The sequence below is a fragment of the Aptenodytes patagonicus genome, chromosome 6 (genome assembly GCF_965638725.1).
Source record: "Aptenodytes patagonicus chromosome 6, bAptPat1.pri.cur, whole genome shotgun sequence".
Lineage (NCBI taxonomy): Eukaryota > Metazoa > Chordata > Aves > Sphenisciformes > Spheniscidae > Aptenodytes > Aptenodytes patagonicus.
In genome coordinates this window covers 33,471,950-33,498,271 of record NC_134954.1, presented here as the reverse complement: position 1 = coordinate 33,498,271, position 26,322 = coordinate 33,471,950, and the positions used below count along the sequence as shown (strand labels likewise).

At 42.1% G+C, this 26,322-nt stretch overlaps 1 protein-coding gene across 3 annotated transcripts in view; it reads left to right on the top strand.

Annotated features, from left to right (window-relative positions):
• TRPM8 (transient receptor potential cation channel subfamily M member 8) overlaps positions 1-26,322 on the top strand; it is a 63,229-nt gene that overhangs the window by 21,872 nt on the left and 15,035 nt on the right. The window contains exons 10-25 of one of the 3 annotated variants that reach the window (XM_076342033.1): positions 1,109-1,211; positions 2,174-2,292; positions 2,632-2,922; positions 4,060-4,155; positions 5,077-5,206; positions 7,760-7,905; positions 8,638-8,750; positions 9,237-9,453; positions 13,093-13,184; positions 14,170-14,311; positions 15,956-16,127; positions 16,368-16,545; positions 19,271-19,461; positions 21,742-21,841; positions 23,203-23,236; positions 24,790-24,876. In XM_076342033.1, the coding sequence (XP_076198148.1) occupies positions 1,109-1,211; positions 2,174-2,292; positions 2,632-2,922; positions 4,060-4,155; positions 5,077-5,206; positions 7,760-7,905; positions 8,638-8,750; positions 9,237-9,453; positions 13,093-13,184; positions 14,170-14,311; positions 15,956-16,127; positions 16,368-16,545; positions 19,271-19,461; positions 21,742-21,841; positions 23,203-23,236; positions 24,790-24,840 (2,175 nt within the window). In that variant the 3' untranslated portion in view covers positions 24,841-24,876. Of the gene's footprint in view, positions 1-1,108; positions 1,212-2,173; positions 2,293-2,631; positions 2,923-4,059; positions 4,156-5,076; positions 5,207-7,759; positions 7,906-8,637; positions 8,751-9,236; positions 9,454-13,092; positions 13,185-14,169; positions 14,312-15,955; positions 16,128-16,367; positions 16,546-19,270; positions 19,462-21,741; positions 21,842-23,202; positions 23,237-24,789; positions 24,877-26,322 lie in introns of those variants that run through there. The other 2 variants (XM_076342031.1, XM_076342032.1) reach the window with 2 other exon arrangements.

Genomic DNA, 26,322 nt, shown 5'->3' with positions numbered 1-26,322 from the left:
TTGCTTCCTGTACACTTAAGGCCCCTTCTCTCAGCTTTATGGCCCCCTCCTTTAACTTTTCTATTTTGTATTTTTTTATGAATGTACCATTGCAAGTTGTTTGCAGACCCTGGAGAGGAATTCAGACACTCAAACTCCTATGTGTATTTTCTTTGATATAAACCAAACAAAGCTTCTGCTATTGAAGTTTAAGGAGCTATTGTTTCTGGTAAGGCCTGAGTCAAAACTCTTGGTCAGAGCTTGGCAGAATGTCCATGGGTCAACCTGCAAGTTCCACTGGGCAACCTGCTCTGCTTGACCCTGTTTTGAGCAGTGGGATCTCCAGATCCATCTTATAACCTCAACAATTTTCTGCTTCTGTATTAAGAAGTTTACAGGAAAGAGGGCAGGAATAGGGCATGGCCTTTTGCAGAGACAGTCCTACAGAAACTGAGTCTGAACTCGCACTTTGAGCTTGGAGGCTGTGGCGTTCAAACCTGAAGAGGAGGAACTGCCCTCTGAGCAGCCTCTGGTTTCCAGAAGGAGCTCTGCACTGGGGAGTGTGGAGCTGCTGAAGGCAGTTTTCCCTGTTTGGGAAACGAGGCCACAATTTTCACAACTTTTGCTGAGCTGCCTTGGAGCGTACCTCGTCCTGCAGTCAAGAATGGCTAAGATTATTTGTTTTCTATGTCCTAGAATGAAAGTAACTTTATAAGGCTTGGTTATGTGAGAAATGATCTCTGTTTTTGACAAAGCACAAGGAGGTAGAAACTGTTCTCTAATAAACTTCTAGACATTTGTTGAAACTTGCGCTGTCACAATCTGTTTTTTCTTTATGAGTAGTTTCTAATTACTGAGATTATGTATTTTTGGTTATGGTGTTCTACATAGAAGGAATCACAGTTATTTGCTGTATGTTCAGAGGATAATTAGTCTTGTACTTTGGTGACTTTAAATCTCATTATCTACTTCTATCTGGACTTGATTAAATTTTAACTGTATGTGGAAATAGGACTGATGAGAAGCAGATTTGCCGCAATGTGAGGAGAAATTTCCTTTAAAGATGCTCTAGGAGATCAACTACTAAACAGCCTAGTTTGCTTTGAAATGAAACTTTTCTTTTTTGTAGATCAAAGAAGTCCTCGAGAACCCTCATTTACTGACAGTTATCAAAATAGAAGAAGCTGGAGATGAAATTGTGAGCAATGCCATTTCTTTTGCTCTGTACAAAGGCAAGTGATTGGTTTTTTGTGTTTTGTTTTTGTTTTTAATAGACAGAAAAAGATGGCTATTTTCTACAACAGCCTTCCCTAGAACAGTGCCATCTCTCTAGAGTTAAACTCCTGCCACAGTGTGGAGTTTGTCTTCATCTGAAGTGGTATGGACAGCCTACAGCAGCGTTATGGGATCTGTTAGCGTGGGTGAGATCAAAACCCAGTCCAGATAATCGGGAAGGCATTCAGCAGAGCTTTGGGGATGCTGGGATAGCATCTCTGAGAGTAGCACACAAGTATGCAACACAACAGGGAGTCAGAAAAGCCAAGCAAAGGATCTTTTCTGGTTATACTGCAGAAGTGGATTACTCAGCATCCTGCAATATAAAATCAAGTATCTTTGGTATATGTGGATTGAAGAGGTTTGAATGGCATTCAGCAGGGAGAGAAGTATCCAGTTAATTAACAGTCAATGTGCAGGGCTGCTTCCTAACTCTTTCAAATCCCAGTGGCTTGCTACCACGAGTAATTCAGACCTGGGCTCTCTACTACTCCAGCAGAACAGAACTGGTACTCGGTGAAGGTTCCTGGGCTGACCTCATTTTCCTGTTTGTGCATGGAGAAAGCCTATGAACGTTACAACTTCTCATGACACTTCTTGTGTAGGTACCTATTGGGAATTCTGCAGTATTTCTTTTGTGTAGAGGATGCAGGACACTGAGGAGCCTAAAGGAAATGTTGTGCTGATTTTGGTTGATGAGGTGCTCCTAGCAGCTCGTTTGTGGCCTATGTTGGACCATAAATATGTCTCTGAGCCTCCAGCATCCTCTAAAACCCGATCAGGAAGATGCGCATGAGTCTGGGGAAAGACACTTGGTAGGGGTCTTGTCAGGTAGAGTGTGAAAAGCAGAGATGAGTAAGTATGCCAAGAAGCTCTTTTGTCTCTGGTCTTTTACTAGAGGATTGTTCCTCCTCTACAGCTTTCAGCACCAATGAACATGACAGAGATAACTGGAACGGGCAGCTGAAGCTGCTGCTGGAGTGGAACCAGTTGGACCTGGCCAGTGATGAGATCTTCACCAATGACCGAAACTGGGAGGTACAGACCACTTCTGTCTGAGTACAGTGACGTGGGACAGGGGAGCAGAGGGAAGAGAGACATAACAGCAGCCACTATCTCAGCACCCCAACCTCTGTGATGATAAGTAAGAGTGTCTATTCCTCCTTGCACTGACATCACTGATTGCAAATGTTATCTGCCCATGCCAGAAGTACTCTAGGCCATCTAACAAAGGCAATTGCATACAGAAAAAACTGATTCTGATGAAAATGTGGCGGCATGAAGAAAAATGTGGCAGTTAGCCACATGTGTCAGGCCCTTAGGTAAGCTTTACTTGTCTCACGTGCTCCCTAATACTGCTTTTCCATTTCTTCCTAGTCTGCTGACCTACAGGATGTCATGTTCACAGCCCTAGTGAAAGACAGGCCCAAATTTGTCCGTCTCTTCCTGGAAAATGGCTTGAATCTGAGGAAGTTTCTTACCACAGAGGTCCTTAGAGAGCTGTACACGAAAAACTTCAGCAGTCTGGTGTTCAAGAACCTGCAGATCGCAAAGAACTCCTATAACGATGCACTCCTCACATTTGCGTGGAAGATGGTTGAAGACTTCCGAAGAGGTCTCAAAAGAGATGACAAAAATAGCAAGGATGAGATGGAGATACACCTTTCAGTAAGTGATGAAACAGTTTGATTCTGAAACTGTGCGTCCCCTGAAAGGAAATAACAAAAATTATGTTTTGTTTCTGGTACAGCAGGATTTGCTTTAACAGTCTCAGCCTTGTTTTACATTTAACATACTGCCCCATTTTACAAACACATGTAAGGGTCATTTAACTACAAGAAAAATGGGTGAGTTTGTTTGGGTGTTGAGTTAAAATATTTTCTTTTAGAGCAATCGATGCTCTACTTATGCTTGTAATTTACACCAATGTAAATTCAGAGTCTGGTACAGAGGTGCCAGCTGGGCATGAAGAATTTGGACTCTTACATTTTGGTACAGACTCTTGTATCTTAAACCTTGCTTGTTGCAAGGGTGTCAAGCATCTTCTGGACTTTATTTCATTGTCAAGTAGAACCAGACTTCTTAGTTATCACAGCACAGTAGGTGCAAACATCAGATCCAGATCTGAGTTTCAAAACTGGAGCTCAGGCATCAGATAGGAAACTTTTGAAATCAGCTGTTGACTTCAGAGATGCAATGCAACACATGTGACATTCGGGGGAAGCTTGGCTTGAACATGCTGGTTAGCTTTGAGAGTTTCCACCAAAGCTTGTGGTTCTTAAGTTTTCTTGCTCAGGAGTCATTCTGTGACGGCTTTGCCATCTCCAGGTGCTAATTGCTCTAATGCAAAGAAGATGGTGGTATAGAAATTCCTCTCTGTTTAAGTTTTTGTGAACTTCAGGGTCTTGCTTAAACACAAAAGTCATATTGGTATAAAGTTAGTATTCCTTTTAGAGGATGTTAATCTGTGTTCTCTAAACACAAAGTCAAACCATGAATGAGGCTATCTATCTGAACTGCAGAAAATGACTTTCACCCAAATGTCCTTTAGTGCCAACTTTAGGAAAAACAGGGAGGCTGATTCTTCCACATCAAATAGGAAAATATAAGGCTTTAATATAAATATAAAATATAACCTAACTTACATTAGTATATGACAAGTGCCAGATAGCTGAGAGAGAGGATTGGTGGGCTGGCTGTAAAAGGAAGAAAATATGAAAACAGGAGAGTGGTAGGCTAGGATTTGTTCCAGTTGAAAACAGTTTGGTGAGCTTAGGTCTGAGGAGTTGTTGCTCTTTCTTTCAGGATGAGTGTCCTATCACAAGGCACCCGTTGCAAGCTCTGTTTATTTGGTCAGTTCTTCAGAACAAGAAAGAGTTGTCTAAAGTCATTTGGGAGCAAGTAAGTTGAATTGTCCTTTATTCCTCTTTGCAAACAGTGCAGTGCTGTTCCTTGTCTTTGGTTTGTAGGCCTTTGAAGGCTCTGGATCCATCTTCAAACACAAAACCACAAGAGAGAATTGCTAGATGACTCTGTAAGTAGGTTTAAACTACACATTTTGTGTTTGGGTGTGGATTTCATACTTTCGTTTCCTGATGTCCTGTGTGAGTCAGCAGTCCAAGCTAGCATTTACCTATAGTTCTATGTTCTCATCTGTGTTCAAGCTTGGATGCTGAGTTCCCACCCATTCCACAATATAGATGTGTTCTGATCCCAGGTATTTGATTGAAATCCATTTCTAATTTTGATTAGACAGTACATTTAGTGATGATTGTATCAAATACATAACTTGCAGGCTGTAAATGTGAGGTTAATGCAAGCAAAGCTAATGGATGCTTCTGCTCACATTGGTCTTTGTGTCCGAAACAGAATGCTTCTTCCCTGTACGTGTGGATGCACGTTGGTCTGCGTGTCCAAAACAGAGTGCTTCTTCACTGCACGTGTTAGTCCGTTCCATTCAAAACATCTACGTAGTTTGGGCAGTTCTGGGTACACTCAACTGGTCCAGACTGGTGGACAGTGAAAATGGTAGTGTAGCTCGTGACGGAGCAGACCCTCCTTTGTGAATCTTCAGCCAGAGATGCAAAGCTGATATGTAACTATTAAACACAAGACCTTTTCAGACTGGTCACAAAGTTCTAATCAAACCAGTTACCATCAAACAGTAACTGATGGTTACCATTCGTTTTGTGGAACTGGATCTTCATCTGCCAGTATTGACTGGGAACTGAGCAGCTGCAAAAAAAAAGGGGAGTAATTTTTAAAGAATATATTACATTCCCTTCGCAGAGGGCTTTGCATGACTTAACTCTCTCTCCATAGACGAGAGGTTGCACTTTGGCAGCCCTTGGGGCCAGTAAGCTCCTGAAAAGCATGGCGAAGGTGAAGAATGATATAAATGCTGCTGGTGAGTCTGAGGAACTCGCTAATGAGTATGAGACAAGAGCAGTAGGTAAGTGCCTTCTTTAAGTCCTTCAGAAATTTAATAGGAGGGGTCAGAGATCAGGAAATTGTTTCCTTTCTTGGAACATTACTTGTTTTAATAATCTCCAGGTCTGGTGTGTACCAATGATTGCATAGTGATGTTTTTATTTTGTGCAAAGCAAAACTGATAACCCTACTGGTTTTGTTCAGCAAAATACAAGGCAAGATAATTCATTCAATTTGCCTGAAATGCTGCCCAGAAATCCAGCCTGAATTTTAAAGAAGAGAAATGACATCTCAAAAGGAAGTAGAAAGAAAACTTCATTTAGAAAACTAGATATCCAACATTAAATGCTTCCCTTTAATGTCAAAATGTGTTTTTACTGCTTGGAAATCTCTTCCACACCATCTGTTCACAGTAGAAACTGTGTGTCCTGTCTGAACAGCTTGCCTCCAAAAGTGGGTATTGTGGGGTTTTTTTTGGGTAGAGAATTCCTTTCATTGGGAAGAAAAGCTACCTAGCTCTAAAGGCAAGGTTGAAGAAGAAGGGTGTCCAGAAATAGGAAGGAGAATATAGAATAAGAGAAGCTTTCTGCATGAGTGCTGGTAATATTCAGGTTGAGAAAAGCCACCCTTCAAATTTGCAGGAGTACTTTTGGGGCATGAGAATAAATTGCAGGTAAAAAGTGGATTGAATTCCTAAATTCTGAACTGCAAAATCATATACCTTCCTTATTCTAAGATGACAAGCAATACTGTCGCTCATTGAGAATGCAGATCTAGCTCAGTTATTTTTCTTCCTTTGTATGACCTTCAGTTTCTCCTATTGCAAGGACTGTCAATAATTCAGAATTGAGCCCTGCATCTCATGGGCTGAAGTGACCAATAGTTTCTTATTTAATGAGGGTAATGGATGACAGGAGAGCAGAGGGATGTTCTTATTTTTTTAGGACTTCCATTTCCTGAGCAATAATGCTGATGTTTCCTAAGTGTCTAGTTACCCTGCAAATTATTCAGAGAAACATACAAATGAAAGCCAGCACAATTGGCAGATACCAGGGCAGGGATTAATTTGTAGTACCCATAACTTCCAAATTCAAGCTTACCTGTGGTGCACCCTGTGGAGCAGGACCTTGGTTCCTAAGCTTGGAAGGAAATACATTACAGTGTTGCCTCTGGGGCTTTATTGCAGGTTATAGCCTTGTTCTCTTGCCTGATGCAGAAAACAGTGGATCTGTAACTGCACTGCTGCCCAGCAATCTGCTGTCATCACCATAAATCAGATTAGGTGACAGTTAAAGTGCAATAGCCCTGCAGGTCAAATAGGGAAACCATAGAAATGTTGCTGGAAAGGCTTCTGGAAGCCTCTAGTCCAATATTCTCGTTAAGGTGGTATTACCACCATGACTAAATCAGTTCAGTCATGGCTTCATTTAACCAAATCTTGAAAATCTCCACAGATGGATATTGTTTTATTGCTCCTAAAAGCAGACCGTGTTTGTTCCTTTTCTGGGGCTCACGGAGACTAGATGGACCTGTTGAACTTCTAGCTTTATTTTTATTTGTGTGTATATCAGAATGACTACAAAGCTATTTCACTATCCACTAAGGAGTGGCACAAGGCCACACTGAAAATATCTTGCTTGTTACCAGAAAGTATCTCCTATTCACAAGGCAAAAACTGCTTAAATAGACTTTCTTAAAGGTATCTACATCCCTCAGGCCTGATTATTTAGCAAGACATTTAGAAGTGAACAGGTCCCATTGGAGTCTGTCTATCAAGATCTATCTGCACATTGCAGTAATACCAGCCGAAAGTATCGCTGTATTTGTGCAGCCTCACAGTCATGGTAACACAGCTGTTTGTGAAATGCCTGGGAAAATGTACCGTTGGAGAGAAGTGAATCTAGTGAAGGCTGGTGTGTTTTCTAAGAGGCTGGATCATTCTTCAGGCCAGTTGTGCGCTCTCACAGCTACACCAGCAGAACTGCCTTCAAGTGGGAAACGTCCAGAGCTGGAAAGAGAAATAATTTTTCACTCTACGTGCATTGTTAGTGGCAAAAATCTATGGGCAGAATAAGATGCTCGTGACTCTTCTAAAACAACTATGATGTTTGCAATGTGTTTCCCAGTGACAAAGCATCAGATTCTGCTGTTGCTGTTCAACCCTACTGTTAATATGGGACTACTGAGACTGACTATAACTCATTAGATCAGTGCTAAATGAATGGAAAGAAATGAAACAAGGAGATATACTGAGTCGTTTGAGTAGGAGAAGTTCATATTTTTTACTCAATTTTTTAGTGCAGGACTCAATGCTATCTCTCTGTGAGCTGATTTAGTATTACAGTTTTCCATCCAGACACGAATTCTGTATGAAAGCTTAATACATGCAAGTGGGGTTGTAAAGCAATGCACACGTTGTTTTACCATGCTGAAAATGTGGAAAGAGTTCTTGTATCTGCGTGCTTTAATATTATAAATGTTATACTTTGGAAGTCACTGAAGACAATTGCGTCCAAGTTGGTGGGAAATTGAGTCTGAAGTTGGAGCTCAGTGTGGGGCTGCCTCTTTCCTCCAGAGCTGTTCACTGAGTGCTACAGCAATGATGAAGATCTAGCTGAGCAGCTGCTGACCTATTCCTGTGAAGCCTGGGGAGGAAGCAATTGTCTGGAACTGGCAGTGGAAGCTAAAGACCAGCAGTTCATTGCACAGCCAGGGGTGCAGGTCAGTGAAAAGAAGGTGCACAGATTACTGTAACTCTTGTGATATGGGTAGCTTAAAAAATAAGTGAATATTCTTGCTGTGAAAGTGCTACATCCACGTGAACAGTCTGTGAAAGGCCAATGCTCACACACTATTCTTGTGGAAGTGAGAGCCTCAGGGCAAGGTTTCCCAGCCCCCTGAACACCGAGCTTTGCACGGCGGCAGCATAGCCATGTCCTGCAGCATGCTCACAGGATCAGTGTCTGCAGTGCTGTGAAATGCATCCCAGAGAGCACTGACTGTGGGGGACAGGGTGTGTGGCTCCTCTTCTGGAAATAGGAGGTGGCTGATTTGCCCACAAATGCTAAGTCAGGAGGGGAAGACTTGATTTAGAGCTGTAAATCATAATGAGCTAGATGATAAAGACTGCCTGAAGTGACTTCTCCCTTGGCACAACTCCCGTGTATGCACAGTATGGATGTACTGCCCAGTGTAAAGTGCCTTATAAATCAGGTCAAGTCCTGCTCGGCCTCACTTTGAACTCCTTGTCATCTGGATTGGAGGATGGCTAGACTAAGGAACGAGCACACTGTTACTGATGCAGAAAGCTTTCTGTATTGTTGAAAGAGGAATCCCAGTTATTTTGATTGAAATCTCAAAGTTTTTTTTTCCAAATCAAATGTTCTCTAATAGCATTCCTAGGTTATTTTGTTGCTGCTAGAACAAATGAGGATATGTTCTTCTTCCCTGCAGAATTTCCTTTCCAAGCAGTGGTATGGAGAGATTTCAAGAGATACTAAGAATTGGAAGATTATACTGTGTCTGTTCTTTTTCCCTTTAATAGGCTGTGGTTTCATCTCATTCAGGTAATCAGCTGGCAGAAGTATTAAAAAGTCATTAGCAGAAGTATAGCAAGTCAGTTAATCATAGAATCATAGGGCAATTCAGGCTGGAAGGGACCTCTGGAGATCATCCAGTCCAACCCCCTGCTCTCAAAGCAGAGTCAGCTAGAGCAGATTGCCCAGGACTGTCCAGTGCGGTTTTGAGTATCTCCAAGGATGGAGGCTCCACAGCCACTCTGGGAACCTGTTCCAGTGTTCAATCACTCTCAAATAAAGATATTTAATGGCTGAATGAGCTTTTGACAGATCCCGTCCTCACTCTGATCTGGAGTTAAGATGTGCCAATTTACTTGTGTGCCTGAAGTCAGTGGATGCAGAAGGGCATTACCTTTAAAGTAATGTCCTGTGCTAGACTTTGCACCTTTCTAATTTTCATTTTGACAGATAGCACAAATGTTTCCAGGCATAAAAGCTATGCTTTGAGACCTTTTCCCTCTCTTAATTCCTTAGGAAAAAGCCTGTGGAGAAGAGTAAGAAACTATTCCTTTATTATGTGTCTTTCTTCACCTCCCCCTTTGTGGTCTTCTCCTGGAATGTCATCTTCTACATCGCTTTCCTGTTGGTCTTCGCCTACGTGTTGCTTATGGATTTCCAGAAGGAACCTACCATCCTGGAGATGATCCTTTACGTGCTGGTCTTCATTCTGCTTTGTGATGAAGTGAGACAAGTAGGCAGCGCTTGCAAACCAAAAATGTTTAGTGCTAGATTAAAAGCCTTGTGATTTTCCCCCTCCTAGTAGCGTAAGGCAGTGAAGGCTGCTTCTAAGTTACAGGAGAACCACATCTTGGTAGATATGTTCAGGCAACTCAAGGCACAATGGATATTTTTAAATTTTTTTTCCCCTGATGTTTAATGCCTACTTATACCCCTTATACCTTATAATAGCTGCAGTGTCTATGCACCAACAGGAATGTGTATTGACTTTGAGGCTGTGTTGATAAGCTGATGCCAGTAGAGATATTTCTCAGGAACGCTTGGCTTGGATTGCCAAAGCCATTGAGAATAGGAGGTTAGATTTAACGCATTTGTCTGGATGCATACCCCTAGATCAAGTGATTCCTGCCTCTCTTCTCCACATCCCACCCCCTTTTTTTTTTTTTTTGACCAATGAGCAACATATCATTACGCATATCTGTTTATCTTTTAATCATAAATACAGTTTTTGCTAGTTTCACATAGTCCCAAGGACCAGCTTTGGACTGCCTGCATTGCTTGTGCTGGCGCGGTGTGGGAACAGCGTGCGGGACTGCCTTTATAGCCAGCTGCATAGCTGATATTCTTCTCACTTCGTATGTAAGGACACATATGCAATATGTTGGTTTTCAGGCAAGCTGGTCTCTACCAGTCAGTGTTCAGAATAGTGGGAAGATGCTGGGGAAATCGGAAGAGAAATGGGTGTGTGGTTTCAGTGCAGTGCTGCTTTCTGATTGTCCTGTAAGGCATTAGTCTCCACATGAGTGTTTGTGGGTGATCTGCTGGATCAGGCCACCCTGCAATAACATTTCTTACATGAGCTCAAATGACATTGCTGAGTGTTGATGTTACTGTGCTTAACTTGCTGTGTGGTCTTTTTCCTTTCTAATAGTCAAGGTGGTACCCTCTTTAAGGCAACTTTACTTGCTAAGGAAAATGGGGGAAAAGTAAAAGACTCTGTTGCAATGAAAACACTAATGGAGTGTTTGTTTCTGCTGATTTAGGTTCTGGTGTCTCTGGACCTGTCCTTGCACTTCCCGTGCGTACCCAGCAAAAGTCCTGGGGAAAGCCTTAGGGATATAAACCTTTTTTTCCTACCAATGTCACTATTTCTCACTACCCTGAGCAGGTAGAACAGCTTCAGATCCCAGTAATCCCGTTAATAGCTGGTGGCCAGACTGTACCAATTTGATTGTGGGAGTGGAGGCAGCTAAAATAGAGACTTTATTGAAGATTTAAAGTTATCTTAAGCCAGTGTCCTGGCTTCAAACCTATTTCGCTAAGGAACAGAACGCAGAGCAGTGTCCCAATCCTCTAAGCTTCTCAGGAAACTTTCTCTCTGGCTTCCTCTGAGATAGACTGTGTATGCATTGGTCGAACTCTGCAGTCAAAATAGTATCTGTGTCCTTAATATTTAAAAAAAAAAAAAAAAGAGGGATGTCTCAGATTTTGTTTTCACATCGAAGGAAAAGTAAGAGTAATGTTGCCTGGGGTCCCACTGTAGTTGCTGCAGTCAGATAACTAGTTTTGGGGAGAAATCAGCCCTGTGATTAGAGAGTGGTGTGTCTGTGGAAGTGACAGCTACTAGACATTGTTCCAAATTTAAAGCAGATTGTTTCACCGTTCAGGAGAACTGAACTGCATCTGAACCATAAGCCCCTGGCTCAGCACTGTTTTCATTTCTGATGGTCCTAGAGATTTTTAACTAGCTGGAGCTACTTTCTCATATCCCGTTTAGAGCTGTCATGGCAATAGTGAAATCGGAGATGCCTTTTTCCTGCTATCTTCTTAGCCACATGGATGTAGCCTCCAGCCAGGTGAGTGGGTAGCCTCGTGGGGTGTGCAGGAAAGCCCTATTTTCTCAAATGGAGAAGGAATCTGGACAGAACCTCCGTGCACGTTAACTCTTAGCAATGGGAACTGGTTGATATTTGAAGGACTGAACTGCACTGCAGTCTCGGTTGTTCTCGCTTGTTTACACGCATCTGCCTCTGTTTTCTCTCTGTTTCTGCTTTAGACCAAAAGCTGTTTCCTTTTCTCCATCCACAATTGTGCCCTTAATAGAAGAGGCATCAGGCTTAAACCTGCTGCATGTAATACAGCTGTAGTGCAGTGGTATGCTTATTGCTTTGTGAAAGGCATTTGGACCATATGCATCTAGCTGTTCACTTAAAACACCACTTCACTGTCATGTATAGCAAGACAACTTATGTTTAATTTAGGGAGTTACTAGACAGAGACGACCCAATGTCATGGGTGTCAGACATGCTGTCCCCACTCAGTGCTCAACCTTTGGTACCTTAAGTTGTAAGAAAGGTGTGTGTGGGTCCCAAGGTGCTGAAATTGTGTCTGGTAATATCTTGAGCCTGACACCTTGGTTGCCACAACTGTCCATCTTTAGCAATGCATGCCATCATGTGAAGAAAATGCAATTGTGCAACTGCAATAGCAAAGTGGGGCTCTCTACTCATAGCTTCTTCTGCATTTAGAAGAAAACTCCCCTTGATCTCTGTTTCCCATAAAAGTACTGAGAGCAGAATTGCCTTCCTTGGATATGCCAGTTATGGAGAGATTCAGTGACCAGTACTCCACTAAGATTTGATTATTTCAATGAAAATTAAAAAGAATTATGATCAGGGACTCAGTCTATTTCTTCAGGCCTGGCGGAGGTTTCTGCTGATTAAGCTACTTGTCCTAATGAGTCATCTCTGAATTGGATCCGAAGTTGGTTCTTACACAACTTTGGATCCAGGGTGCGGTACCAGTCAGTCTGGGAATGGACAGAGATTCTCACTAGACTTGCAATTCAGAAATAGGGAGCCAGGTAATTAAAAGAATAAATTAAGTCTGCATCTTTGATCAAAAGCACGTGCATTTAGCCAGGGACAGATTACTGAATGAGCTCTGTGAAGAAAGAGAAGCTGGAATACTTCAACTGCCCCGAAACAGTGACCCTCTTGCCTCCCCCCAGTGTTTCATCTGCTCTTAGTGGGTCACACCAAGGCTCCTTTGACCCATTTGGCAGCAGTTCTGCTGGAGCATACCGTGATCTACCTTGAGGTCTCCTGGCAGCATGTGTATACACATGTGAGCATTAAGTACATCAGTCTTGGCTCTTGTCAGGACTGTTCCTTCCTCTCCCCATGCACAAGCACCCGTGCGGTTGGGTTATGTCCTTTGAGCACAGTAACCTGCACCGTGGTGCAATGTTTGTGTCACCAATGTGCTTAACTGGTCCCAGTGCAAGAGCATCAGCCTAGGACCTCTGGATGGGAGGAGAAAATATGTTAAGGAGCTCGAAACATAGAAAATCTTGACACATAGTCCTATTAGAAGTTAACGGTAAAAACATGTTGCCAGTAATTTCTGGCATTGCTGGATATATTAAAAACCACCTCTTTTTGGGGAAGTTAAAAGCAATCTGAACTCTGGTGTACCTATTATGTGTGACAAAAAATTAATTGGGCAAGGAAACAATCCTTACTATTGCAGTGGGTGGAATACTTACCCATGAGGACATCCAGTGGGGAGAGATGAGGGGAGGGTGCATGAGCTCCCCGTGTCACTGGCCAGTGCTGTGTGGTGGTTACTTTCTGCTCTTTTTCCTTTCCAGTGGTACATGAATGGCAGTAAGTATTTCTCAGATCTGTGGAATGTTATGGATACACTAGCAATCTTCTACTTCATAGCAGGGATTGTGTTCAGGTGAGCAGTATCTTTTCTTGTGGCCATGTTACGGCTTTGCTTCCTTTCTGGGTTTTGACTACAACCTGTAATGAGATTTTGGGAAATGATGTGTTTGTGAAACTCCCTGTTCTTTATGAAGGCCCCAAATATTGCCAAGTCTTGACTATAAATCTGTAAAAGCAAATAAAGAAATAAAATAAAGTGATTAGGGAACATCTGCATGCAATATTTTCTCTTTTTTGTTTAATGGAAGTTGAGTCTATCCCTGGAGTTAAAGGTTAGGTTTGAATGAGCATGTTTAGAAGATGATGTTTGAAATGGGCTTAGGTTTCATGACAATGCCTTCAAGACTGGCTATATAGAGCATATCGGACAAAGTTGCAGGGTAAGATGGCTAATATCTCAGAGAGGCAGAAGTTCTTTGGGATTTTCCCTGGCTCCTATTATTGACTATTTAGTATGGTAATCTGGAGTCTTTGAGCTTTAGTGTGTTGTATTTAAGGGGACTGTAACTGTACCTACAATAGTCTAACAGAATGTCATTAGCTCACATAAGCTGTTTTACATGAATGGGTGAGTTAACAATCATGACAAAGAAATGATGGAAACACATTTTGCAGTGTAGTTGTTCAGTCAGCTGTAACTTAGTCTTGTTGCCTTAGTGCAGCAGAGTGGTCATTGCCCTGTGATGTTTTTGGAGGGCTGTTGGAGTAGCTAAAGGTACAAGATTTCTTTGCTGTTAATAGTTTTAGAGGGGAAGAGGAGACACAGCGATGATGTAGCTAAGATAGGAAGTGTGTAAACGAGACATGCACCAACCAGTTCTACCACCTGTCATCAGGTGGGAGTGGGTGGGAGAGGGCAATGGGGCCCTGGACAGCTGTGCTCTGTTTTCCAGTTACTCATTTTCCACTCACCATTTCAGTGTTTCAGTGTGTTTTTACCTGACTTCTGCATGCTTCACCCAACACTTCTCTTAATTTTCTTTTACTGTCTCCATCAGGCTTCACTCATCTGATGAAAGCTCTTGGTATTCTGGGAGAGTCATTTTCTGTTTGGACTACATAGTTTTTACCCTGAGGCTGATCCATATTTTCACAGTTAGCAGGAATCTAGGACCCAAAATTATTATGCTGCAGAGGATGGTAAGATTCTGGCAGCTATTCAAGAGAGTCTAAATAAATGATGTGATGCCTTGTTTTTCCTCAAGAGTGAAAATCACCACTGTTCTGATGATGGCAGCAAGTTCTCTCCTTCTCTTAAATCTGCTAAACAGGATTAATTAAGATTTAAATAGGACCTAATTAAGAACAGGGCCTTTTTCTCTCCCTCTGCACAGGGAGAGAATAAAGATCAGGCTGAAGAACAGAAGAGGAAATTTGTTTCCTGGTAACTTTTGTCTTACATGTCTCAAGTGTTTCAGTGGTATATTTCATCACTCTTGTTGCTCATGCGAGCATTCCCCAAACGAGACAATGATGGTAAATGGTATAGGAGGAGGATTTCTGTCTTCCCGTGCATCCATTGCACAAGGAACTGGGGAAGCGTGTGGTGAGGAGCCTCTCATGGAGTGGCCGGGCTGATTCTGTCCTTTGTAGCTGGAGGGGATGTTTGCTAGCAGACTGGGAAAGGTAATAGGAAGAGAGTGGAATTCCATATAATACAGCTATGGCTTGCTGTAGGTGTGGGAATGAGGAGCACTAGAGAACTGGAGTATGTCTGCTTGAATCTGTGCATGTCACCTGGAGCTGATCTTCCCTCCAGTGATACCTCTGCATGCACACACACATATATACTCCAAAGAAAAGAGATTTGAAGTGCACTCAACACAGGGAATGTTTGAGGAATGGCACTCAAAGGGCACGTGAAATGAGCATTGCTAGATGTCCTTAGGAGAGGTTTTCCCTGTCTTTCTGCGTTTCTGCAGTGGTTGGGTTGTCTTGTGCCATAGCAAAGGATTGGCATACATGGAATTTAAAAACCAGCTGTGTGGTGACAATGGGAGTAACAGCATGGTCTGCAGCTTACCCAGAAAGCCTTTATTTTGCCTTGTACCACTGCTGCAAAGCTGAAGTTTAGAGATTACCTGGTCCTAGAATGCCTTATGATATGCGAGCAACAACACAGGATTGTTTCCTGTACGTCTTTGTCTTGTTTGGCCTTCTTCAAAAGGGACGAGTTTTTGAGTAAGTCTAATAATAAAGATGCTTGGGGCTAGTGGAAGGGCAGATCTCAGTGGAGGTGGGTCTGCAACAAATGGGAAAGCTCACCTGGGATATTACCAGTCTTCAGTTATCTGTATATTGTTAAGAGCCAGAAATTCATGAAACTGTTAGCCAGAGTGTCTGGACTATAATCACTGGTTTGAAGCCATCCAGAGTGGCATTTTCAGAAGTGGTGGCTGCTTTCACCTGACACTCGCCTGCAGGGTCTGCAGCTACAGTTGTTGCATAAATAGTCTTTATATGTGGATCTGGCTTTGTGGGTGGAGCCTGTCTGATGCCAGGGGGATATCCTATATTCTGAAATGCGCCTTAGTTTTATGGTTGCATAAACATTTTTGAAGTTCCCTATGTGGGAATGTCGATTATTTTTGTGTGTGTGTTGGTGACTGTAAATTTATGGAGCAGTGATCTGAAAACTTGCATTAAACTGATACTAACTTGTGTAGGCTTTTCTGATATTTGTTCTCCACCCTAATACCAAATCAGGGAGGAAAAAAAGCTAGGTGTGGCTTGCAACAGGCATGCAGTGGGGCTCTGATGTGTTTTCTTGTTGTCCTTTTTCAGATGATAGATGTCTTCTTCTTCCTCTTCCTCTTTGCTGTGTGGATGGTGGCCTTTGGTGTGGCCAGGCAAGGCATCCTGAGGAAGAATGAGCACCGCTGGGAGTGGATATTTAGATCTGTCATCTACGAGCCATACCTGGCTATGTTTGGCCAGTACCCTGATGATGTTGACGGTAGCTATCTTCTGTGGGAATGTCTCCTGGGTGGGTGGAAGGCTCTGTCCTTTCAGTGGTTGTCCAGTCCTGTGTTGACCCCTTTCCTCCAAGCAGCAACAAGACAAGGTTTTATGTCTGATGGGGAGACGGGGAAGGAGGAGGCCACATGTATTGTGATCAGTGGCAGTACCTGGGGCTGGACCCAACAGAAAGAGAGGGAGAAGGCTCACTGTTTCCTCTCCACTTTTGCACTCCGAGGTACCACCTACAACTTTGACCGCTGCACCTTTTCTGGGAATGAATCCAAGCCCTTGTGCGTGGAGCTGGATGCCAACAACCAACCCCGCTTCCCGGAGTGGATTACCATTCCCCTTGTCTGCATTTACATGCTCTCAACTAACATCCTCCTTGTGAACCTGCTTGTGGCCATGTTCGGGTATGTAATGTAAGGGAGTGATCACTTGCTTGTGATCTCTGTATCAATATCCCTCTGAGAAAGGGAATGAAGTCCTGGCCAAACAGCAGGAAGCCAGGCCTTCGACTCTGCCTGTGTCTTTTGCAGAGGAATTGCTGGGAATAGTCTGGACAGGGTTCCCAGCTTGAAAGAGACCTCTCAAGTGAAGGGTGGTGTGGGAAGGTGAACAAAGGCAAGGTTATTCAGCATTTCTCACAGCAGTCTGATCAAAACTGGTACAATGTCCTGGGGATGGATTGCTGCCTGTCCTTTTACTACTTCTCTAAGCGTCCTTTGCACAGTGGGCTTAGTACAAACCCCAGTGGTTCACACAGGGGATGATAGCTGGGTCAGTGCTTTACCAAGTATGAGTTGCTGCACAACTGACCTTGCTGGACTGAATAAATGAGGAGTTATCGCAGTCTTTTTATGACACTATGGTTTTATTAACCAGAACTGCTGTGTGGTGATGATGGGTGTGTTACTGCTCTGGTGGACCTGCTATTTATTGTTCTGACTTATACCACAGGCAATGGGCCGCATCTCCTTGGGACATACAAAAGGACTTTGTCTTGAAAAATGCCATCACCTCTGTTTTTATACGGTAAATTATCTGTCTGTGGGTCTACCAGTCAGGAGGCCTATTCTGGCATCTTGTGAGGTGTTACACCATGCAGATGGATCAGACATCTGAAATGTGGTGCTGGTAACTGCTGACCTTATCACATAGCCAGCACTGAATTGCCAAATAAAAATGGTGGCTGTTGTGCACATTATCAAATATATATTGACTGCATTGGGACCAGCAAGAGCAGGGAAATTCCTCAGCTTCTTCCAGAAATCTTTGTTGTTTACACTGCCAGCTCTGACACAGAGTTGAGTCAATAATGGGAAGTCCTTCATATCAGACTTCAGGAGTGTGTTGCCCTCCTGTCTCACTTCTGACTTGTGAATGCAGTTGGATCGGTGCTGTGGCTCTGTTCTTCCCAGCCCTGCTTCTTTTCTGCTTTACACTCCCTTGCAGCATGACAAAAATACTTACAACCCCTGGGCATTATTCTTGAGGTCCGCTATGTTTATTTTTGTGTGTTTTGATGGTACTTTGGCAGTGACAGACTGGGCAGAAATTTGCTTTGGCAACAAGAGTGTTTACAGGAACTGCTAAGGACTCTTGGTTTGCCTCAAGAGGATCTCCCATCTGAATGCCAGTGCCACTTTTTCCTGGCCTGAGATAAGATGTATTAGTGTGATGAGTTGAGAACCCCTCAGCTTTGGGATCTGCTCTCCCCTCTGCTCTGAACCTTTCTTCCGATGCTGATTTGGGCTCCAAAGACAGAAATGTGACTTTTGGCAAGCCAGCTAGATATGGTGCAGCATATCTATTTATTGTACATGTGTTTTCCTAACCTGCACAGGACCTGGGGACAGAAGACGGTGCTTATACTCCCTAGAAAGAGTGAAAGCAATTCACATTAATAAAGGAAAGTATAGCAGTAAGCCAGCTCTACCCTAGAAGCCTTTGATATTTGTTACAACACTTACTTTAACAGCGCCTAACGGTAAAAGTTCTGGTTTGTACAGTCATGCCAGTAAAAACCTAGTTTTTGCCAGTTCAGCTTATTTTGTGGAAGGACGCAGCATGAATTGTCTAATGACATTCTCAGAGCTTTGCATGGTTAATTTTAACAATAGACTGAATGATTTGATCAAGCAGGAGTGCTGTGTTGTACTGAACTCAGGAAGCCTGGTGGGCAAACAGCAATCCCAATGTTTTTTTCTTGATGCAGTTAGAAACATGTGAATCTGTGATGGCTCTTCTTAAGACCAGTGTGTACATAGTATTTGTCAATCTTTAATAATGCCGATGTCTATTAGACATATAGTGTGTCTATGTTGTAATTACAAATATATATTAATTTTAACAACAGAGAATCCAACTTTTTCTTTGCGTCCAGCATGCACTAGCTGAAAAGGATGAATATTACATTTTAGATACTTCTGAAATACAGGATTGTATTTATCTTCTAAAACAATAGATAATTTTCACCACCTGAAGTTTTTAGCTTATCTCGTGTAAGGGTCCGTTAGGATCTCAACACAGACATTTTGGAAACATCCATCTGCCATTTAATGTCAGCAAAGAAAGGTCAGGCAGTCTGTGAGCTGTTTGCTCTTGTGGTTGTTGCTTTGCTGGGTTTGTACAGTGCTTAGTACAGTAGGTTTGATCCATGCCTGGTGCATTCTTAATGCCTCTACTAAAAATCTCAGGAGCTTTTCATTTTCTGTAAATGTTCTATTTTTAGGGTTTTGTTTTGCTTAGAAAGAAGTTAACTGATGAATTAATGAGACACAGTATCTTGCAAAGAAGCATCCTGTTCTCATGTGTCTAGGCTGGAAGAAAATTGCCTAGAGCTAAGGTAGTGAAAGTATGTGGAGTATTTTCTCCCTGTTCCTATTTTTTCCAGTTTATTTGTAACTTCAGGGGTTTTTTTCCTGCTGTTTTAGTTCTTTCTGTTTTCAGATTTCTCTCTAAAAAGGAGGACAAACTCACTAACCTCCTAATCAGTTAAAATTACCAGCTGCAGGATGACTTTACAAAAACATGTCCTGGTATAATAAAGAGAAACACTGTGTTACTTGGCTCTGAGATGGAGTTCTTTGGTGAGTAACTAACGCTGTATGTATTTTCTCTTTCTTTGCCTGTTAGTTACACCGTTGGATCAGTACAAGAGAACAACGACCAGGTGTGGAAGTTCCAGCGTTACTTCTTGGTCCAAGAATACTGCAGTCGCTTGACTATCCCCTTCCCTTTCGTCATCTTTGCCTACATATTCATGGTGATGAGGAAATGTTTCAAATGCTGCTGTAAGAAAGAAAGTAAAGAGCCATCTATGTGTTGTGAGTAGGATTATTCCTTACTGCCTAGAAGTCAGCCCTGTGGCAGATGCATTGCAACACTTCCATGGCATGGTGTGCTTAAACCAGGCAGTTAGTGTTTTGGGAAATTTTCAAGGGCAATGTAGACCTTGGAGGAGGTGGTTGTACCGTAAATAAGGAGCAGCTCATTCATGTTCTCCATCAAATGCAAAACCACTGTGTTGCTGGAAATCTCTTCGATAAGATTCAAATCAAAGCCCCTGGCTGCTTCTCAGCCATAATCTTCCTTCAGTACTCAAGGTGCATGCTCTCTGGGATATGGAGAATTATGTTCCTAACTCCTTATGCTAAAACTCCAACTGAGCATTGTTGTGACCCCCACCCTCCAATAGCTTTGGTTTTGTTTTGGTTAGAGAGCTTTTGTGTTCTACCATAAGACCTGCTCCGCTTGAGTACTGTGCAGAGTTATCCAGTGCTTTCTTGTCCAAGACATTTCGAGGCAGAATTACCTTATGTTTGTAAATCAATTAAGTCTTCAAATTAATCCTATCGGTTCAGGGCTGCCTATGCTGCTTCCTAGCTTTGAAAGGTTTTTTTTGTATTAGAGCACTGAATAAATTCATCTGGAGCCTGCAGCAGCTGACAGTCATCTTCATGGTCTGCATGAAAAATGTAAACCATCCCATTTGCCATTAGCTTCTGATAGTGCATCCCTCCTGCACTGCTCCCAAGTGGCAGAGATCCCTGATCTTGCATGCTCTGAATGTTTAGGTAAACTGTACAAGAGGTGGTCTTAGTCTCTGCTTGCCACTCTACCTTCTGGAATTGCATTTCTTTTTGTCCTTCCATTACAGTCTCCCAGCTAATACAGCTCGTAGCTGCTAGGGCAGCCTAGTAGAGCACAATTGTCTTCAGAGGCTCTTCTGCCTCCTGGTGAGTGACTGAAAGAGAATGCAGTCTCCTGGCCCTCTGGGCATGGCCAAATGGGCAACCTGCCTCAAAAATGCAGGAGTGGCTGAGCCAGTCCTCTAGCTATTTCCCCCTTATTTACTCTGTCAGAGGGCACAGATATGAATTGTGTTAACAAGCTTCTTTCTCCCAAAGAAGTGGAGTGTTTTCTCTTTTTTTTAAGTGCCATTCAGAAGCAGATGAGAGAGGATAAATTGAGTTAATTGACAGACTTATTCCCATCCATCAGCAACCTGACTGTTGCCCTGCAGCACAGGCTGGATTTGTTATTAGTTTAGGAGAAAGATGCCTGCTTTGGGGTGTAAAATTCCTTAGCACTGACTAAATCATTTTGGCTGTCCAAATCACTGATTGGTTGCCTTGCTGGGGAGGTTGTTTAACTGCAGATATTTCTGCCCAAGTGATGCACAGTTGATGTTGCAGTTCTAAAAGCAAATGAAAGAATTAATTAGAGCCAAAATATCAGTGGTTGAGCTGGTGACAGGAACTGAGAACTGCACGAAGAAAACACACTAATGTATTGACTACTGCAAAATCCTGGCTTCCCCACTTAACTCTTATGGTAATGGTTGGGATTCGGGTGCTTAAATGCCTGTTGGTATCTGGGAGAACAACTGAGGCTGTGTGAGGTCAGAGGAGCACTGAATGGAGGAAATAGGACTTCACTCATTTGCCAGCTATGGGCTTCTTTTGTCTTGGCTAACTTTTTTTTTGTTAAAACGCATGTGGTTTGTGCTGTCCTGTTGGAACAGGATAAAATGCAGAAGTATTATCCTGGAGGACTTTGATGCCTCAAAGTGGTTTACTCTGTGTCACTAATTTACAGCATCAACAGGAGATGATTTTTAGAGAAGACTGCTTCATCATTTTGGAATGTTTTTGTTCAATGATAAGTCATATAACATGGTTCTTAACACGTGTTACTCTTAATGATCCAATATGGCATAATGTAGAAACAAATGGAAAGCTTAAACTCAGATAGGAAATTTCTGGCATGTCCTATGCCTGTTGAAGCAGCTGCCACTTCACAAAGCACTCGCGTTAACCAAGACTCAAAAAATTCTAGAAAGGCTTTTGGAGCTTGTTGGTTCTTTTTGTTCATATTTTCTTTTTTTAACCAACTCTGGTTGCCACGGGGATGCAGTAAAATCCATGAATGTTTATCAGAGCTGTGTCATGGGTGGGAAGTGGGGCTGCGAACGCTCTGGATGCAGAGAAGGGAATCATTAGCCTCTGAATGCAAGCACTAACCCAGCCTTTTTGCATCTTAGCATTGGAAAGACAAATTAACTGAATCTAGTGTTGTTGTTTTTCTTCACATACGTTTTCCAGGCTCAAAAAATGAGGATGATGAAATTCTGGCATGGGAAGCTGTCATGAAGGAAAATTACCTTGTCAAAATCAATACCAAAGCAAATGATCCATCAGAAGAGTATGTCTGCCCTTCTTTGTCTTCACTCTCTTAATTTTCTGTTGAATATTTTTAGTGAAGGCAAGTTTTCAGCAGCTCTAAATGTTTACAGACTAATGAGTACATAAATAAACTCAGCATAAACGTGCCTTTTCTTTTTAAGTAAAATGATGGCTTTTTTGTCAGCTGCTGCAGATTGTCTTCAGAAATAATTGATTGGGCTGGTAAAATGCTAATGGCAATATTGCAAGGGTTATAATGGCATATTATGCACATAGTAGCTGGGCAGATGTATTAAACACACTTGTTCCAAATGTCTGTCACAGTATTTCTCAAATGATTTCACCTTTCTGTACTCGAGTCTTTCTATTTTACCACCAGAGGAGAACATGTTGTCTTCCTATAGTGTTTCGAGGTCTCACTGTGGAAAGCAGTGCCATAGCTGACTAGTTTTGTAACATTATGCAGTTAGCAGAGAATATTTAGTGTCGGACCTAGAATATCAAGCGTTCCCACGGCATCAATCTATACGGAGGTCTGTAATTAATAGCATGAGTAGGAAAGACCTCTGGAGAGGGGAAGATGCTATTTGGAATGATGGTATTTGAAGGTTGGCGACTTGAACTACTCTGCTTTGACTGCCAGATCATGACACTTTATCTTTGGGATCTGTCTCAGTATTTTCAAAGTAATAGTATAAGAGGAAAGAGAAATATAAAGAAAGCTAGAAAACAGCAAGCAACAGTAACCTGCTGTGCATGATGGCTTAATTTTGTAGCTAGCTTCCAGCAGCTTGAGTATTTCCCTAAATCAAATGTAAGGGAAGAGCTGATAAGAATGGGTAGGAAAGACCAGACTCTTCCATGCCCCTCTGCTCCTGCTGTGGACACTGCTGTCCACAAGTGTTTATGTTAAGACTACCCAGAGGCACTCAGCATTGGATAAGAAGCCAAACAAATACAAAAAAATAGCTTTTATAGTGGAAGCAAAAGAGTCTTGACAAGGAAAATGGAATAGTGCAGCACTAACAGTAATTCATATGTTAGTTAATATACTTGTAGTAAAAACAATGGCAAACCACCTGCAGCTCTGCCTTCGTAGAAGGATGAAAGACTGGTATTCCCAGGCAGGGGCATCTGCAGACATCTGTTTTGTAACTGACCTCTGACTACATGCAAAGAGGGCAGTCCTCTGACAACTTCAGACTCTAATTGCCTTAGCTCCACTCTTTGGCCAAAGATGAGGACTAGATCTCTCAGCTCCAGATAGACTTCTGCAAAGCAGTTCTGCACAGTTTTGCGAAGGGGGGAGGGAGGGGTTAGCCAAGGCTTCTCTAATACCTGGCCTCACTCTTCTCCTCTGTGTCCTCTTTCTGTTTTCAGGATGGTGCATCGATTTAGACAACTGGATGCAAAGGTACTTGTGTTTCAGACTTCTCTGGGGATTGTGCCTCTGTCTGGTAAAGCAGGTAGTGGTCCACAAGGAAAATGAGCATCACCGAGAGTCATGTGCAGTCTTTGTTACTGTCACCAGGACCCCATTTTAATTGGACTTTTTTAATGTGATCCTTTGCACCTTTGATTCCATATGTAGCTTCATATTGTGCTGGAAAATGAAGTAGAAAGATGCTTGCTTAGCATTGAAGAAGTGTTTCCCAGTATTCCCTATTGGATGGAATAGAAGTAAAAATAACTTCTATCTTATAAAACTGCAATATCCTGCTGTGTAACAGGCCCGTGGAACACCGATGGGAAGAAGGGGCCTTAAACGCTTAGAGTATGCCCTTCTCAAACACGTGTTCTGTCAAGTTTAGCCTCTAGTGTTGAAGGCATGAGGTAATTAATCCTACTTTTTTGTTTGTTTAACCTCTGCTTATAAAATGAAGTGGCAGTTCAGATATATTGTGGAAAGCCTGGTGGTGCTTCAGATGGCACAGGCAACACCTGCTAGGTAAACAAAGGATGCTCCATACATATTGCAGGGTAGGAAGACCTTTAATTACAATTAAAATGACCAATTCTCATCTGATTCACAGAAACATCCTGTATTGAAGCAATATAAGGCTACCAATCTACTAGAGACCACATCATTATCAGAATTGTCATACAAATACACTTATGACTGTGATACTGAAAAGACCTTCATAATGGGTATTTTTTTGAAGGCTTGATTAAATTATGTATTTTTCCTCTGAAGTGGGGAGTTGCTTTGGTGTGAAGAACAGACTGTTTAAAAGTCCAAGGATGAAAAGGCCCACATATACTTCAAAATGCTTCTTTTGATTGCTGTCAAATAATTTAGATTACAAAAGAATAGCTTGCTTTCAGGACTGAAATGGGAATGGTGAGCAACCAAGTATGTGTCTAGTGATGCTCCTCTTAAAACTGAAAGGAAATATGATAACTTTAATTCTCTACTGAAAAGTAATACCCAAATTGTACCTCACATTCTGTGAGGGAATACTTTACAGCAAGCTGTTTTGTCTATTCATGCCTTCAGCTTTAATGACAGAAATGTACTAAGGCCAGTGCTTAGGAGTAGTGCCCTTGAGAGCAAGGCACTCCAGGGATATCTCACTGGATCTCACTTGAGATGATGTCCTAAAAACAAATCTGAGGATGTAACTGAGCCCTAGACATGAGCCTTGATCATGGGGTAAACTTTTCTTTAAATTTCAATGGCTACTGAATACAAAAAGCAGTCAGTTATTGCTTTCAAAGTAGTGGCTGGTGTCCACAGGGTAGCTGGGGAGGCAGGAGTTCAGATAAGGGGTTTTATGCCTGTTGTTGCTGATGTTGTACGGTATTTTCTAGGGTATGTACGTTCTAGGGTATTTTAGTAGTACTTACTACTGCTTGCTTGTTCTGTTCTCTTCCTTTCCCTTCATCCCAAGCTGTGATCACCTGTTGGAATGAGTTAGACTGACTTTATATAAACAAAGCTTCTTTTTTTTTTTTTTAATTCTTAAGCTCTCTGATTTGAAAGGCCTGCTGAAAGAGATTTCCAGCAAAATCAAATGAATGCAGCTGAAATCCAAGAGCAGCTACTTGAGCAGGGTAAGCCTAAGACCTCTTTAAATCCATTCTCTGACTTGAATAAGTCTTCAGCATCTGTGATGTTAAATTGGTAAGTCTCTGGAAGAAGAGTTAGTATTAATTATCGATGCTTGTATTGATATAGTCTAATATTGGAAAAGAAATAACAGCTAAATTCTCTTCCTCTTTTGTTTTTTCTGAAAAATACAATTTTCCATCTGGTGTTTCTAACAACTTTTGGCAGGGTTTAAAATATCTTATTTTGCTCCCTTGCCTTTGAAAAACTGTGAATAACCCAAAGTTATTTTACTTGTCTTTGTGCTGGAGATCCTCTGGAAAATCAGGAGCTGCTGTGCTGGATCCTTTACAATTGGTTCATTTTAACTCTGAAGAACATAAAAACCAAATAGAAAAGACAGAATTGTGGGTAGGAATGAGGTTTATTTTCCCATTGTCAAAAAGTGGGGCATTATGGTGGATCACTATAGCCTTCCTGTGTCCTATATGATAAACTGCAGAGTGAAGAGTTGACCCAAAGTCTCCAGAGCTGCAGTACAGTGTCTGGTCATGAGCCTTGTGTCCTTTTTCATCAAGTTCTGTGGAAGAACTGGGTTGGAGCCACAGGTACCAATGGGATGTGAAAGCCAGGCAGAATATTGATGGATGCAGAGAACTCTTGTCTTCTTTAAAGACAGCAGGTTAAGAAGTGTAGCTGTTGACAAGGATAATCTGGAACGACTTGATCAGCCTGAACATGAGAGCCTGGCTCCTTCTCCCATAGAGGGCTTTTCTGCAAGATAGCTTATACCTGTGCCAAACGTTCCCGAATCAGTTGTCTCACCATTTTTTCAGGGATAACTTCATATTCACTTGACCTGAAGTTCAGTTTAGTTATGAATGACTTGCAACCACCTAATAAAATCTACAAGGTTTGCCAGTTACTGGGCATTTTCTTGGATGCAATAAACTGCAAGTCACCTAGAGAATGGGCTGTAGAATAATGGAACTCTGGGGATCATCTAGTCTGTCCTTGCTCAAACAGTGCCAGCTCAGATCAAAGGTAGCTGCAGTTTGGCTGAAAAATAGGTTGCAATTCAGTAAGAACAAACGCAAATTTTAGTTACCTGGGAATTACTCGCTACACAGGCACAAAATGGGGGGAAATCTGATGAGACAGCAGGTCTGCAGAAAAGTGTGTGAAATGGAATATTAAATGGCTAGTGTTTTGTTGTCTGTGAGATGTATGAAGTAATCCTCTTGCTGCTTATAGTGCAATGAATCCTCTGTTGGGTACAGCATCCAGTGTTAGCACTAAGCTTCAAGGAAGATGATGGAGTGGCTGGAGAGTGTTTGGAACAGTGACAAGAGGAACTGCAAGTCTTAACAACATAATCTGTAGAAATGAGTGAATGAATTATGGTTAGGTAGCCTGGGAAAGAAGATACCTGTTTATGACAGAGCTTGTGG